This window comes from Orcinus orca, chromosome 11 (assembly GCF_937001465.1).
Source record: "Orcinus orca chromosome 11, mOrcOrc1.1, whole genome shotgun sequence".
NCBI lineage: Eukaryota > Metazoa > Chordata > Mammalia > Artiodactyla > Delphinidae > Orcinus > Orcinus orca.
Window position 1 is genome coordinate 87,033,568 of NC_064569.1, and position 16,559 is coordinate 87,050,126.

Genomic DNA, 16,559 nt, shown 5'->3' on the forward strand with positions numbered 1-16,559 from the left:
CGCCCCTAGCAGTCCCCGGACCGCACCACTCTCAGCCCACGGGGGGGAAACCGTTCCCTCTCGCACCCAGAACACACCCAATCCGAGCTCTCCTTGGCCTCTTTCATCCGAAGCTGAGGGAAATGTCCTGTATTAGGTCAGATCTGTCAGAGCTCGGACATGGAAGCTGAAGTGCCCTAGATTTCCCCTTCTCCCCGATGCCGTCTTCCCCCCTCTCTCCGGTTACGTGATGGCCACGCCGTGGCTGCCTCTCTAGAGTCCCTCCCGGCCCTTTAAATGCCGCGTGGGGGTGGGAGGGGGCGGGGGAGGTTGAGGGTTGCTGGACTCGCGGGCTTCTGAGGTGTTTATGCCGTGCTGGGCGAGGGAACACGCAGAGACGCCCGAACCGGGCTCACTCAGTCGCCTTTCTCCTCCGCCTGTCGCCGCGTCGGAGCCGGTGCGTACCATCCCGGGGAAGGGGGTCGCGGGCTCTGAGGCGATGGGCCCGGGTCGGCGGAGGGACACGTCGCCCCCGGGCAGCCTGAGGGTCTCCCCCACCCCACCTTGGAGCGCCGTCCTGGGACCCGGGGGCAGGGGCGGTAAAGGCCCGCTCCTTGCTCCCCCAACCCGCCACATCACCTTGTTTGACCTCGAACCGCTGTCCCGCGTGGGAGCGGGACGCGGGCGCCGAGTTGCCACGGTGGGTGTTGGAGCTGCCGTGGGCTTTGGGCCCTGGAGGCGCCAGGGTCGGGGCCGCTTGGCCTCTGCTTACATCCCCCTGGGTCCGTGCCAGCGACCGCGCCGCGAGCGGCTTCCCACCATCGGGGCTCCGGGAGCGGGCATCCTGTCGCCTGCAACTCCTGGCCCGGGTGGGCGAACTGAGTCGCTGTCGGGGCCGGGAGGGGCCCCACCTGTGTGTTTGGGGTTTGTTGCCCGGGTTTCCTCGGTGCTCGGCTCGGCCTACGCCGTCCCCTCCCCCAAGAGTTTGTTTTGACAGGAAACGTGCCGCTGGAGGGGAGGGGCGCCCAGAGGACGTGGGCGAGGGGTGTGCCGATGCGTCCCCACGACTGTACCCTCAGTTGCGGGGAAGAGGCGGGACATGCCCACCAGGCCCGGGCTCGAACCCCTGGGGCGGTCAGGGTTGCCTTGTGCTTCCCAAGGCTGCTACTCTGTGTGGCGCCACTTCGGGTCACAGCGATGATTTGAGGTGGCACGTGGACGAACGTGGTTAAGTGTTTTCGTTAGTATTAAGAAAAACTGTTCCCTTAAGCCGCGCGACTTCACAATGATATAAAGTTTCCTTTCAAACTAAGTGTATCTAAATGCAAAAATCTAGTTCAGATAAAGAGAAGTGTTTGATAGAGCACAGGTGAGGATGGAAATGTGGAAACAGGCGTGAAGAGTGGCCCTCAAGTGACCAAAGTTTATGCTGTCTTCGATGGTTATCCTGTTACTTTCACCTTGAAGAAACTAGACAAGCTGTCCTTGTCCCCGGTCGGCCCCTCGGCCCCCAAGATCCTCTTGGCCCCGTGGGTCTCCAGCCCAGTCAGAGACCTTGCTCTGTCCCACCTGCAAACTTAATGAGGTTATGACAGTGGTTCCCACTGCAGGAGGCCCTCGGCCTGTCTTTTCCTCTTGCCTCCAGGGATTTCATCTATCACCCTGGCAGCCCGTGGAGTTTGCCTGACTTGAAGTGGCCCAGAGCTGAAGATACCCAGTCGTGTGTGGAAGCAGCTTCAATGCCATTTTGTGGAGGGTTGAGGGCCCAGAGGGGGAAACAGGTACTAAAACAGGCCAACCAGGGGTGGGAGAAGAAGTGTTTTCAAGTGTGAAAAGTGCCTAGAAATCCTTCTCCCTGACGTTGTAATGTTATGTGTGGCGTGAACATCTGCTTTTTTAGACAATGACTGGCTTTGTTGGCTTTTATCTAGCTCTTTGTTGGCTCTAATTTGATGAAGACCAGTATTCTCTAGCTGAATGGAGCAGGCACCTACCTCTCTGCCCTGTGGTTTTTGCTTTGCTGCGTGTGAATAACTTTTTAAGCGCTGCTGCTGTTTAGGACTGGTTCTAAAGCAGCACTTTGCAGAAGATGAAGATTTTTCCTTATCGTCTGCAGTGTTTTCTTCAGAGCCCAGTCCTACTCCTCTGACTCCCTGCCCTTTACTACAAATATATGAATGCTTGTCTTTGCAGCTGACCTTGATCTGGTCTTGAAGAATGATACCCACTAGATATTTCTTGAAATTTTCTCTTTTCATGACTTAACCTTAATTGAATGGGTTCCATTCCTCAGGGCCCTGCTGAATAATCTGAATAATTCACTTCAAAATGCTTTTGACTCATGCTAGCTATAAGCAATTAACCCTTTTGATAATATTTGGGTTTTAAGGAGGGATTTTGCAGTGCATAAAGAATGGCTCCCTGATAGAGGATTTTCAGTCAATCTAGTGGGGTGGTTGAGAATAAGTTTGGTCAGTGGACTCTTTCAGTGATGCCCTTCACGGTATAGCACTTAAGCAGACACCCCGGGGGTAAGGTCAGCTTGTTACCACATGTGCAAGTGTCCACATGGTAGTGCGTAGATCGATGGCAGAGTGGGAGAGGAAAGAATGAGCAGTACACCAAATTTTCTGCAGCCATCCTAGAGTGGTAAAGAGCACAGGCTTTAAGGATCCACTGCCGGGATTAGAGTTGTGCCTCTGCCGCTGCTATGAACCCTCGAGCAAATAACTTAACCTCTCTGAGCCTCAGGTTCTTATCTATAAAACAGGGATAATGATGATACCTTAGCTAACAAGGTTATGATGAAGATTCAAGAAGATAAAACATTTTAAGCACTTATCATGGGGGCCGAGCCATGGTAAGTATTCAATAACTGTTAACTCCAATTGTTATTATTTGCTATCAGTTAGCATCAGGAGGTTGGAAAGGCACAATGTAAAAGTTTCTCTAAGCTCTGGGACTGTGAGTCTTTGCTAATTTGCACTGGGAATTGGAGAAGGGAGATGTAGCTTCTTCCCACAAGGAGCTTAAAATTTAGTGGCGAGGCAGATTTGCAGAAAACAACTATCGTACTTTAAATGACTGCATAATGGGAATATGAGCAGTGTGAGTGAGGCAGAGGAGAAGGGCGCCCCAAGTTGTCTTTTGAATAGAACGTGGCTTAATTTGTTCATCAGTGATGCTCACTGAGCTCCTTCTCTATCCCATGCGGTGTTCTAAGCTCTAAGATGACAAATTTAAATGGAATTAGTGGAGATATTAATGAAGGTCACTTTGAAGTTGTAACATTTGCTTTCAAATCTGAATAACAACAAGGCTCCAACCACACAGAGATCAGGGAGAAGAACATCCCATTGGAAGAGAAAAGCAGGTGCAAGTGCTCCAAAGGAGGAAGTTTGGCATGTCTGAGGAGCCCAAAGAAGGCCATTGTGTCCAGAGCATGAAGGATTAGGGGGAGAGTGGTAACAGAATGAAGTGGGCAGAGGCCAGATCAGATCCAAGTCTGGCAGGCAGACTCTCAACCACTGCGCCACCAGGGAAGCCCTAATAATGTTCTTTATAGCATTTTTTTCTTTGGTACACGATGCAGTCTAGGATCATCTATTGCAGTCGGTTGTCAAGTCCTCTTTCATCTGGAACATATCCTCAACTTTTCTTTGTTTTTTATGACATTGATATATTTTTTTAATTCATGACTTCCTCTAATAAGAATAAAATAATAATTGATATCTGTCGAGCACTTAGTAGGTGTTTAAGTACTTGACATAGACTATTTCAATTAATCTTCACAACAATTCTACAAGGTAGATAATAGTATTGTCCCCAATTCATAAATGGTAAGTTCCCTGTCTCCAGTCAGTAAATATCTCGAGTCGAGATCAAGGAACCAGTCCATCTGGCTCCAGAGCCAGTGTTCTAACTGCTTCGGTGACATGTGCATTGTCACTGGTGGATCTTTGCAATCCTGAACCAGTGCAGGATCATTTGCAGATAGAGTTTGCTGCAGAAAGGAAACAGGAAGTAAAGTCGGTAATCTGGATGCAGCCTGAGGATCACTGGCAAATTAAAAACTGATCTCTGCTCCATATGTGCTGGAACACAGGACTAGCCCCTTCAGGTCTCTGTACCTGTTCCCTCCTCTCTAAAATGTCAGTGGTCATACTGCCATTCATTCAACAATGAGTATTCAAGTGCCTGCTGCCTCCCAGTCATTGACCTTGGAAAGAATGACATAATACTGCCTTTATTATTATAAAATGTGGAACGGTACAATGAAAAATGTGATTATTCTCTTTGAATAGTGACTCACTGGAGTGTTGGAGGCTTTGTTTTGGCGTTATCTTCTCTCTTCACATTGACTTTACATTTGGCCAGTGAGTAAATCCTGCCAGGTAGGATGAGAAGTGGTGTTCCTGGAAAGTTGTTTGGTTTGTTTGTGAGTCGCAATGGTGAAGGTTAAGTAAATCTAGGTTTGTCAGTATGAGAAACATTACCTTTCTTAAAGAAACAACCTGTTTTCGTTATCACTATTCTAAGAGAGAATCCAAAATAGCTTTAAAAACAGTCTAATTACCGTCAGTGTCTTTGAGTCAAGTAGCTTTGTCCCCAGATGACCTGTATGGAAACCAGAGACCAAGAAAGGTAAGAGCAAGTGTGAAGGAACTTACAGAAAACTGTTTACACCATGATGGGCCATTTGCTTTTGATTTTTGTATTTCAAACAAATGCAAGAATTCTGTCCTAGGTTAAATACCGGTCTTTGTTATCTGTAGGGTAACATGCTTTTATCATCATGGAATAGAGCTGTTCTTCCCTCTAGAGTTTTTAATGACTGAAATGATGATAATAACAACTACTAAAGCAAATAATACTAACAATAGCAAACATCTGTATCCTGTTTACTCTGTGTCAGACACTGTTCCAAGCACTCTACGTAGATTGACTGAATGAAATCTCACACCAACCCTGTGAGTTAGGTATTATTAATATGAGGACGCAGGCGATTTCTTGATAGAGTAATAGTGTGCGTTTTGGCCTCAAAGAAAAGTTTCTGCTTGGATCCACTAAAACCCAGATGTAATGTGGAGGCTTAACTAAACAAGAGTTTCTAAACATTTTGATGCTTTCACATTTTCTGTTACATCCCCTATGCCAGAAACTCTACCTCCAGTGAATTGTTGGAAGAAAGTGTAGTTGCATGTTATTAAGTATGTCTGCCATGAGCACATTTAATTTCTCAGAGCTTCTAGTGATGCCTCATGGAACTCTGGGTTTATAGCATGTTAGCAATTCCTCACTAAAAGGCACCTGGTAGCTGGCCCAGCCCCCTCAGAAAAATGAGGTGAAGAGAGCAGACTCGATGTGGATAAAGTCATGCAGCAAATCAACAGCAGACCCAGGCCTTACACCCAGGACTTCTACCTCCTAACCTAGAGCTTTTTATTTTTTTTAATCTTTGTACTTAGCTGCCTTGTTAGACACAGTTAAGAAACCTATGAAGTGTGCTGTTCAGCTGGAGTAGAAAAGTGAAATGGAGAGTTATAGCTATTAACCCAGTTCATAAATTCCAATGGATGGAAGCTCTTATTCACTCTTACTTGGAAAAATAGCTGAAGTGAAGAGAAATTGAGGGCAGAGCATCACAGCACAGTTGTTACAGATGAATGAATGAAAGAAATAATAAAATGGAAACAGAGTTTAAGATATTCTAGTAAGAGTGTGACAGGACCAGGGAATATTGAGTCTTAAGCCTAATAAAGCAGGTTGAGGTGGTAGGTACTCTGCTCCAGGCCTTGAACTTTGACAGCAGCAGGGCTGTAAATGTGAAGTGATAATCAGTTTGCGAATGTTCTGGCTGCAGCTGTACCAGATGGGATTCAGTGATTCCCATTCAGCTAACACCAAATGAATATTTGTCACATACTTGACACTGATGATGGTGGGACGAGACACGGTTCCTGCCTATTAAGGAGAGTCGGAAGTAGCCACAGGAGGAAAATAGCTACAAGAGTCTAAGTGCTATTGTGCAGATACAAGAAATGTGCTGCAGGTATACAAAGAAGAGTGCCCTTAGCTCTGGCCACGGCGTAGAGGGAAGGCTTCCTGGAGAAGCTAGCATTTTCGAGAAATGCCATCAGTGAGAAGTAAAATGTTGGCGAAGAGAGAAGCCTAGAGGGAAGGGTAAGCACACCAGTTGGGATCTGGGGTTCGGTGGAATTGAAAGGGTTGCAGCAGACTCCTTTCTTCTGTCCTCTATCCTCACCCCTACCTGTCCCCCTTCCAGCAGATGGGAGTTAACGCTCAAGGAGAATCTAGTTTGCCTGCGGTAAAGGAGGTGAGTTCACTGCCAAGGATGCCAGGGGTCGGCCCTCAGTCTGTGTCCGAGATGGTTGGCTTCTGGGCTTTAGGAGAAGGCGAGGGTATCTACTGGGGAGCTTCCTGGCAGCTCGTCCCCACTCCCTGCCCTTAGGTTTGCAGAGGCAGCCTCCAAGTTGGTGGTTTTCTGTTTGCGAAAGTGGTAGGCTGAGCATGGGTGCATTTCTACAAGTGGCAGGACTGGAGAGGTTGTTTAGGTGAGGCCAGGGGCAAGTGCCCTTGGCTTTTGACCTTTAGTAAGTCCCTCTCAGGCCCATCCATTTCTCTGTCATCACCCGAAGGATGAAGAATAGCACTGTTTCTCTCAGCAAAGGATCGATCCCCCTACCTTGGTCCCAACCCTGCCTCTCCTTTCGCGTGCTTCCTCAGCAATGCCTTGGTTTCCCGTTCCTTGTCCTCTAGCATCTGGCACACGCAATTTTAGGTAACTGGACTTGAGAGCCATGAGAGGATGGCCCTGTGTATTTTGTTCACTGTTACTTTTCCCAGTGCCTGGTGCATAGTAGGCACTTAATACACATCAAAGGAATCATTGAAGAAACTGCAGGCATTTCCAGGCATTCCATGGGTAGTTGTGGTTTCCCGTTCTGATAGCTTTAAAAGCTCTGAGTATCTCATTGCTGGCTCAGGTTTAAAGAGATTCAGTGAACCCTTACTATCATTACCATCTGTTCAGGATTTGAGGTGCCTTTCTCCTCGGGCCCAGGTTTCCCCTCAGTGTCAGCTATCACCACCCTCATATCAGGGCCAGCTTCCTCCCAGGCCTGGCTGAGGATCCTGGGATCAGGCCTGAGCGTCCTGGGTACCCAGGATCTCCTTTCCAGTGGCTGACTGGGCCCAACTGCCCTGCCCTTCCCTGGGAAGCAATCTGATGTCCCAGAAACAGCCGTGGATATATACAGCATAAAACCAGGGACTGGTTTTATGGCACAGTATGTCTCCTAGTGTCTGTTCTCCCACCAACCTGTGAATCAGGATCTTTTGTGCCTGTTTGTTCATTGGATGGCAGTAGGTACTGTCTAAAGCACAAACGAAATACCAGGCCTTACTCTTCATAGCGTGACAGTTCATGGGAAAATGGAGGAGAAAAACCTATATACTTGCTGGCCAGAAATTTTAATTAGTCTTCCTCTTTCCCTAGGAGGCTCACAGACAACTAAAAAGGCTGATTTCAAAAATATTTTATTTAAAACAAAGACAGAGGAACAATAATAATAGCAAACATTTGAATGCTGTGCTAAGCACTTATAATAAGATTAATCCTGTTTCATCTTCAAGCAACCCTATGAGGTTAGTCTTTCAGCCCAGCTTGACTCATGAGGTAGGGAGTTAAGTGACTTCTCCAAGGTCACATGTCAAAAGACAGAACAAGCTTCAAACCCAGAGCCCCACACTCTCACTCTTACCCTCCCATGCTTTAGCACCCTCAGGAGGAGAGAGTGTGTGCTCTGCGCATTGTTTTTTGAGGATGCTTTATTGCTGGGGGCTGCTCCACGTTCACACCAAGTATGTCCTGTGTGAGCTCACACCTTGGCTGTGGAATCCCTTTCTGGAAGGCAGTCTTGCAGGCCTAGTGATAGCCTGGCCCGGGTGCCATGGGAGGAAGGAGGTCATCTTCTGGGGGCCTTTCCAGTGCTGTGACACATGCTACACGACTTTCTACATTGAACGAAGCACCAGCACCACTGGAGGGAGTACCGCAGAACGTTGACACAGGGTCTGTTTGTTTGTGCAGGTGCTGTCTCTTTACCCACACTCCAGTGACACAAAATGCCCTTCAATGGTGAGAAGCAGTGTGTGGGCGAGGACCAGCCAAGTGATTCAGACTCTTCCCGGTTTTCCGAAAGCATGGCTTCGCTCAGTGACTATGAGTGCTCCAGGCAGAGCTTTACAAGCGACTCTTCTAGCAAATCCAGCTCTCCTGCTTGTAAGCCAATGGGGAGTGGAGGTGGTTCTAGACACACATGTTGGATTTTAAAACTCGGAAATGAATGAGAGCAAAGTACTGACTTTTCCCTTCTAGATGTACTGGAATGGCACTGCCAGGGCCCTGCAGCTGTCTTGTACATGCTCTCAGCAATAAATTGCCACTGATGTTTACAATCTGCCCATTTTTATTTTCATCATTGTCTCTGATCTGCTTTGGTTTGGCTATAAATCAGGTCTCCCAACCCCACCTGTCTTCTCTCTCAATTAGCAGAAAGCTACTCCTTCTTGAGATCATTTTTTGAGCCACATTCAAGGGTAAATTCAAATCGGTCCTTTCTTGCTTACATGGAACGAAACTTGCCCCAACTCAAGGGTCAGGCAGGAAATGAAATAATCTAAAGGGTTTCCTACTGATTTCAAAAACTGTTGTGCAAATCACCCCAGAAAAGTGCCCACGAGGAGAATTACTGCACCAGGAGTACGAGAAGGAATGAAAAGAGTGCTATGGTGAAGGGAGATGTCTTTTTCCTTTTTTGTGTGTGGAAGCTAGAAATGTGTGAAGCCATGTGTTTGTCTTTTTTTTTTTTTAGCTTTTTAATTGACATTTTGTATGGGAAATATAACTCCTTAAGCTGCCCAAGCAAATGCAGAGAGAAGCAACTAGCATTTAATATGATCAAATGCCCACTTCAGAAAAAGTTTGTTCATTTGTATTTATTTATTTTAAAATCTTTATTGGAGTATAATTGCATTACAATGGTGTGTTAGTTTCTGCTTTATAACAAAGTGAATCAGTTATACATATACATATATCCCCATATCTCTTCCCTCTTGCGTCTCCCTCCCTCCCACCTTCCCTATCCCACCCCTCCAGGCGGTCACAGAGCACCGAGCTGATCTCCCTGTGCTATGCAGCTGCTTCCCACTAGCTATCTGTTTTACATTTGATAGTGTATATATGTCCATGCCACTCTCTCACTTTGTCCCAGCTTACCCTTTCCCCTCCCAGGGTCCTCAAGTCTGTTCTCTAGTAGGTCTGCATCTTTATTCCTGTCTTGCCCCTAGGTTCCTCATGACCATTTTTTTTTTTTTAGATTCCATATATATGTGTTAGCATACGGTATTTGTTTTTCTCTTTCTGACTTACTTCACACTGTATGACAGACTATATATAGGTCCATCCACCTCACTACAAATAACTCAATTTTGTTTCTTTTTATGGCTGAGTAATATTCCATTGCATATATGTGCCATATCTTCTTTATCCATTCATCTGTCGTGTATTTATTCTAAATTAGTACATTCTCATTTTAAAAAATGGAAAGGTAGATAAGTAGAAAGAAAAGAAATTATCACCTATAATGTCACCCAAAGATGACAGGTGATAGTGCTTTGTCATATCTTCATACTGCACATAGATATACATTTGTATATGTATGTGGACTTTTTTCACTTACTATTATAACTAAAATATTTACTCATGATAATGTTTTTTTTAAAACGTTTTTATGACTGCTTACTACTTTACCAAGTGAAAATACCATCAATTTATTTAACCTCTGATTTATCATTGGGCATTTAGTTCATTTCCTTTTTTTTTTTTTTTGCTGTTACAAATAGTGCTTTATGAACATCGTGGTGCATAAAGCCTTTCTAGGAATTCCTTTGGATATAATTGGATTGCTGGACCAAAGGATACAGACAGTTTTAAGGAGAATCTTAATGGGAAAGAGAATTGGCAAAAGAATTTATTAGCAGCCCCCCAGCTTTCAGTGCTTTTTCTCACTCTTTATTACTATACATGGAGTTGATGTCTCCAGCAGGGTACCTAGGTGTCCTGAAGAAGGGTTTTACTAATTGTATATCAGCATTCCTTCCTCCTCCTCTTCTTCCTCTTCCATCTCCACCTTCTCCACTACCTCCTCCTCTTCTTATTTCTAAAATTATTTTAAGGACTTCCCTGGCAGTCCAGTGGTTAAGGCTCCATGCTTCCAATGCAGGGGGTGCAGTTTCGATCCCTGGTCTGGGAATTAAGATCTTATATGCCGCGTGGCGCAGCCAAAAATTTTTTTAAAAATAAATTATTTTAGGTAGCAAAGTATTGCCAGTCAGGATTGTTGTTTGAGGTAATGATTTTTAATTAACAGAAGCCAAGAGTTCCAACAACGATTTCAAAAAGACATGACTTGTTAGAGTAATTTTTTGAATAATCTTTACAGATAACTAAAATAATTCTTTACCCACTATTTCCTACTGAGAAGTAGATTATCAGCTTATCAGATTTATTTTATTTTAATTATCTACATTTATTGAGTTCTTACCATGTTCTTTACTTAAATTATCTTGTTTAGTCACCTCAGGACAGTCCTACGAGGAGGTAAGTTACACTTCAGCGAAGTCAAATGATAACTACCAATTAGCAAAACTTAGAATTGTGCTATACGGCATATACTTTTCAAAATTATAGTTTTAAAAAATCAGTTCATTTTGAGTCTGCTTAAATTAATGGGAGTTATGAATTACAGAATAAAAAGTAGTCATCAATTTCCTGTAGAGTACATGTAATAAATGCAGATATCAATATTCGCTAAAAAATGAGGTGATTTAATTTTTAAAAATAACTTATAATAGGCTATATTAATAAAATTTTCTCAGAAACATTTGACAATTTATTTTCTTTCTTTTTTTTTGAAGTTGTAAAGAATAGTTTTATTGCTTTGCCAAGCAAAGGGGCCACAGAGGGCTAATGCTCTCAAAACTGAGTGTCCTGACCTGGAGGGGTTAGTGAGGAGTTTTATAGTAATGGTTCAAAGAGGAGGATGTGATCAGCTCATGGGCTTTCTTCTGATTGGCTGGTGGTGAGGTACGTGGGAGTCAGCAGCATCAACCTTCTGGTTCCAACTGGTCCTGGGTCTGAGCGTTGTGGCAGCATATAGTTAACTTCTCCCACCTGGTGGGGGTTTCAGTATCTGGTTTCAGGATTTAATGAAGCTCAGGTTCTTGATGTCTCATGGCAGAAAGAATTCAGTGAGAGACAAAGTGATAGGTAAGAAGTGGATTTATTTAGAGAGAAACACACTCCACAGACAGAGCGTGGGCTATCTCAGAAGGCGAGAGTGGCCAACAATTTATTTTCAATACAGTAACTGAAGCTATCAAAGGAGTTCTTAAATTTTTGGAGCCTTAAGTATTAAGCGGGGGAATCGATCTATTTTGATATATATTCTTCTTACTGAAAATATATGTTGGAGTAACTTAAACCCTGTGCATCAGGAGGCTTCATTGGATGACAACTCCTTCCAGAGCATTAACTGGTTTTTGTCTTCCTTTCAGCAACAAGCCCTCCCAGAGTTGTAACATTTGATGAAGTGATGGCTGCAGCAAGGAACTTATCAAACATGACTCTTGCTCATGAGATTGCTGTAAATGAGAACTTTCAATTGAAACAAGATGCCCTCCCTGAGAACAGGTAACCTGGAGGCCTGTGTTGTGCATAACCTGTGCTGCAGACGTGTGTGTGTGTGTGTGTGTGTGTGTGTGTGTGTGTGTACTGCAAACACAGATTTTCACACTGATTCCTGGACAGTCTCATATAATATCCACTGGGAGTTAACAGTATTTAGTTCTCTAACAAGGTCTAATGGTTGTTTTTAAAACCACTCCTCTAGGGTATATGTTACTCATAATCTTTAGAATTCAGCTTATATGTCTCTTCCTGAAGGAAGCTTTTCCTGACATTCCTGAGCTCACTAGACTACATTAAATCCCCTTCTAAAGACTCCTATAGCCCCCTCTACCTCCCTCTTGTTAAGATGTTTTATAATTTTAGGTTCAAAGTCTGTCTTTCCCACTTGACCAAAAGCCCCATTAACGGAGAAACTATGTCTATATTGTTTGCTCTGCCCTTATTGCCTTGCAGAGTGCCTGACATGTAGTACCTGCTCAAGAAATATTTGCAGCCTGACTTATTAAAAACTAATATTCAGGTTGTGAAAGATAAGTAAATGCAGCTGAGCTGCCAAAGTGGTAAGAGGTGATCCAGAAGCCTCTGGAGGGAAGAATCACAGCTGCATAGGCACCCCTGGTTAACCTCATGCCCAAGGGATCTCTAGTTAGAGCCATGCCCTTATATCCTACCTCAGTCTTTCTGGTTTTAGTGGCTCACAGGTCCCCTGGGACAAAAAGGAGAAAAGTCTTGCAGCCATTACTGCAGGTAAATAGTCTTTAGAGGGAAAATTGGCTCATGGGGGCTTCCCTGGTGGCGCAGTGGTTGAGAGTCCGCCTGCCGATGCGGGGGACGCAGATTCGTGCCCCAGTCCAGGAGGATCCCATGTGCCACGGAGCGGCTGGGCCCGTGAGCCATGGCCGCGCTGAGCCTGCGCGTCCGGAGCCTGTGCTCCGCAACGGGAGAGGCCACAGCAGTGAGAGGCCCGTGTACCGCAAAACAAAACAAAAAAAAATTGGCTTATGGATAACGGCACTGAATCTTAAAACTCACAGTGCCATTCATAAATTGGGAGGCATTCTCTCTGTCAATTAAGACAACATATAATATTTGATTCCATTCAGAACTTTTATTGTTTTAAAGCAGGAAAATAGTAAACACAATAATTTTCCTTCTTTAAAATATGGATCATAGTCTTCCTCCTGGGGATGTTGTTTATAATAATCACTAATACTTTTTAGGATTACTGGCCAAAGTAGGTTTATCTGTTTGGTTTTCTATGGTGACTGCATTTCACCATGATCCTTTATATCAGCTGTGCTGCTTACACCCCCAGGCCAGGCCACTGTCGTCTCTGACCTGTACTCTTTGTGTCCTAACTAGTTGCCCAGTCTCCATCCTTAGCTCCTGCATTGTCCATCCTCCACATCCACAGGTAGCCACAGTGATCTTTCTAATGGGTAAATCAGATTAGATCATGTCTTTGCTTATAGAACCCTTCAATGGTTCTATTACACTTAGAATAAAAATGCAAACTCTTTAGTATGATGAGCAAGGCCCCCCTTCACTGACCATGTCTCTTCCTCCTTTTCCTCCTGCCTGCTGTGCTTCATCAGCCACACTGAAGCTTCCTTGCTGATCCTGGAGTACACCAGCTTGATCCCGTCCCAGGGACTTGGACCTTCTTCCTTCCTTTTTTTTTTTTTTTTTTTTGCGGTACGCGGGCCTCTCACTGTTGCGGCCTCTCCCGTTGCGGAGCACAGGCTCCGGATGCACAGGCTCAGCGGCCATGGCTCACGGGCCCAGCCACTCCGCGGCATGTGGGATCTTCCCGGACCGGGGCACGAACCCATGTCCCCTCAACCACTGTGCCACCAGGGAAGCCCCTTCCTTCTTTTTTAATGTTTTTCCCATAGATCTTCACCAGCTGCTTTCTTTTCCCCATTTGGGTCTCAGCTCTAAGGTCGCTTACTGTCTTAGAGAAGCTTTCTTCAACCACCCCGCCAAATTGGCACCTCTTCATCACTGTGGACCACATTGTCTTCCTCTGCCTTCCTTGTGGCTCTGAAATTGTCTTACTCCCTTTCAGTGTGTTTTTCTTCTGTCTCTGCTAACATGTAAGCTTTTTGAGAGCAGAGGCTTTCTTTTCACTACACCCAAGCACCTGAAACAGGGCCTACCACATATTGAATTTTGAATAAACATTTATTGACTAATAAAAATGAATTTTTGAAGTTAAAATAAGTATGTTTTATGAAGTACAGAAAAGACAAATTGGGAGTGTTTGTGCTTTAAATTCAAAAGTTGCAAGTACAGGCTGAACGAAGGCCCTTTAGGATCAGACAGACCCCGGGGTTTGAAGCCTGGCTCTGCTGTGACCATATCTGAGCCTCGCATTCTCCACAACACTCACTCTAAATGCATGCTCCTGGGCATATAAGTGCCTTGCATGTAAATACTTTGATACTGTGGAAGGTACGAATTCCCCTTCTCTTCATTTTCTGCCACGGCTAGAAAATGTGAGCAAGGGAAACAACACGTAGAGTTGGGACACATTACCTTTGTTTAAAAGTGAAATAGTGTATCATTAGCTGCTGATTTTTCAGATGACCCTCCACAATGACCAAGTCGTTACTTTTTTTTATCAAAGCATAAGCGTTTATTATTTGTGACAAATAAGGAGACAGGGTGATAGCTCTCAAAGCACTGTCTCTTGTTACTCTTTAAAATATGGCCGACTCTCATATTTTACCAAGTGGGGGGAAACACTTGGTAGAATAAGTCAGATTTCTGATACCAGGTAGGAATGCTTATAAATGATTTGACTGATTTCATCTCCACCCCTTCCTCCCTACCTCTCCCACTCCCCCAAATTAAAAAGCTTGTAGCCTTCGGGAAAACTTAAACTCCGACATCCCTCAAGGAGCTGTGACGTCGTTTTAGCTCACTCCTGGTTGGTGCCTTCAAGCCAAGTACACGAGGCTTGTAAAGTTCAGAGCGAAAGTCTGTCCCAGCAACGTTTGTCCTTCTCATTGTTCTGTAATTGCTCGAGAGAGTCTCAAACATTGGAAATGGCATTTATGTTGAATAAATCTATTCAGGCAACTAGAATAAGTTTTCACATTTAAAGTGGCTGAGTAGAATATAGTATTTGCAGTTACGGAAACAGTTTTAACTCATACTCCTCAGAAAGCTAATTTTCACTTCTCATAGCATTATTGTATATTTAGCTATTTGTACTTTAAAAGAAAAATTAGGAGATATGCTTAACTATCAAATTATTAATTCATTCACCATGCATTCAGTGAACCCTCAGTAAATGACAAGTGTTATGCTAGGTACAGTGGCAGGTACCTAGAAGAAATGACCTCTACCTGAGAGAGGCGTATAGCCCTGTGTGGGATAGAGACTTGGAGGTAATTACAGTTCAGGGAAATATGCGCTTTTCTAAAAGCTGTTGCAAAATGGTGTAGGAGTTCAGTAGGAATGTGTGTTTTATTTATTTATTTATTTTAAAATTTATTTATTTATTTTTATGGCTGTGTCAGGTCTTAGTTGTGGCACGCAGGATCTTCGTTGAGGCATGCAGGATCTTTTGTTGCGGTGCACGGGCTTCTCTTTAGTTGTGGTGGGTGGGCTCTGTAGTTTGTGGCTCACGGGCTCTAGTTGAGGCACGCAAGCCCAGTAGCTGTGGCGTGTGGGCTGAGCTGCCCCGCGGCCTGTGGCATCTTAGTTCCCCGACCAGGGATTGAACCTGCATCCCCTGCACTGGAAGGCGGATTCTTTACCATTGGATCACCAGAGAGGCCCCTGTGTGTTTTAACATACACCTATTTTAGGGCATTGACGTACAGGGTAAAGCAAGGTGGCCACCTACTCTATTGTTAGCTTTTCCTAGGAAGGCTCCTATTTCATCAGTTTTGGTCTGGCCAACTTTAAATGGGACATCTAAGCTGAAGCTGGCAGGCAATCAAATGCATGTCTCCATGGGCCAATCTGTTCTGTTCCATGCCATGAAACTTCAGCTGTTAAGGAAAGAGCAATTTTGCCATCTCATCCCCAAAATCAGCTGTTAAGGAAAGAGCAATTTTGCCATTTCATCCCCCAAATCTAGACCAAGTCTAAAAGTCTGTGTAGAAGAGTAACTAGGTAAATTATGGTATCTCCTTAGGACGAAATTTTATGAACATATCAAAAGCTATAAGGAGGAAGCATTTAAAAAATCTAGGGGAGACACTTAAGACAGAGTATTAAATGAAATAATATTGTACAGACTCAGTATTAAAACAATTATATTAAAACAATGCATTCATTGAACATATGTCAAATACGTCAAAAGATTAATAATAGGATTATGAGCAATTTTTATTCTCTGTTTTTCTGCATTTTCTAAGATTTCTACAATAAGCATCTTTCTTTTACAATCAGGAGAAATAGTGCTTATTTTAAAATCGATCCATTTCATTCCTGTAGCTTGGCCGGTAGAGTGAGGCACATTGTCCACCAGGCCTTCTGGGACGTCTTGGAATCAGAACTGAACGCTGAGCCCCCTGAGTATGAACACGCCATCAAACTGTTTGAAGAAATCAGAGAGGCAAGTTGATGTTGTCTGTATTAATTAGTAATTTTCCCCCCAAAGGCTGTTTTCATGTCCTGCAGAGAGTATTGGAGACTCTTTTGAAACACTGAGCCAGTTCAGTCACCGAAAGGGTTTTTTCCTGCACCTCTTGGAATGGGGTGCAGGCTGGGAAAACAGGGCAGCGGCAGGAACTCAAGCCAATGCTTAGCATGTAGGGCAGTGGCTGTGGTGCTTCAGAGCACGGAGCCT

At 44.4% G+C, this 16,559-nt stretch overlaps 1 protein-coding gene across 6 annotated transcripts in view; it reads left to right on the forward strand.

The window, feature by feature from the left end:
- Nucleotides 1-279: 279 nt before the first annotated feature.
- The window catches only part of TCP11L2 (t-complex 11 like 2), a 41,035-nt gene continuing 24,755 nt past the window's right edge, over nucleotides 280-16,559 (forward strand). Inside the window, exons 1-4 of one of the 6 annotated variants that reach the window (XM_004269424.3) lie at nucleotides 280-436; nucleotides 8,093-8,284; nucleotides 11,620-11,755; nucleotides 16,205-16,325. In XM_004269424.3, coding sequence (XP_004269472.1) covers nucleotides 8,128-8,284; nucleotides 11,620-11,755; nucleotides 16,205-16,325 — 414 coding nt within the window. In that variant the 5' untranslated portion in view covers nucleotides 280-436; nucleotides 8,093-8,127. Of the gene's footprint in view, nucleotides 437-658; nucleotides 680-1,738; nucleotides 1,761-3,527; nucleotides 6,317-7,498; nucleotides 7,648-8,092; nucleotides 8,285-11,619; nucleotides 11,756-16,204; nucleotides 16,326-16,559 lie in introns of those variants that run through there. The other 5 variants (XM_049694238.1, XM_049694239.1, XM_033427564.2 and 2 more) reach the window with 5 other exon arrangements.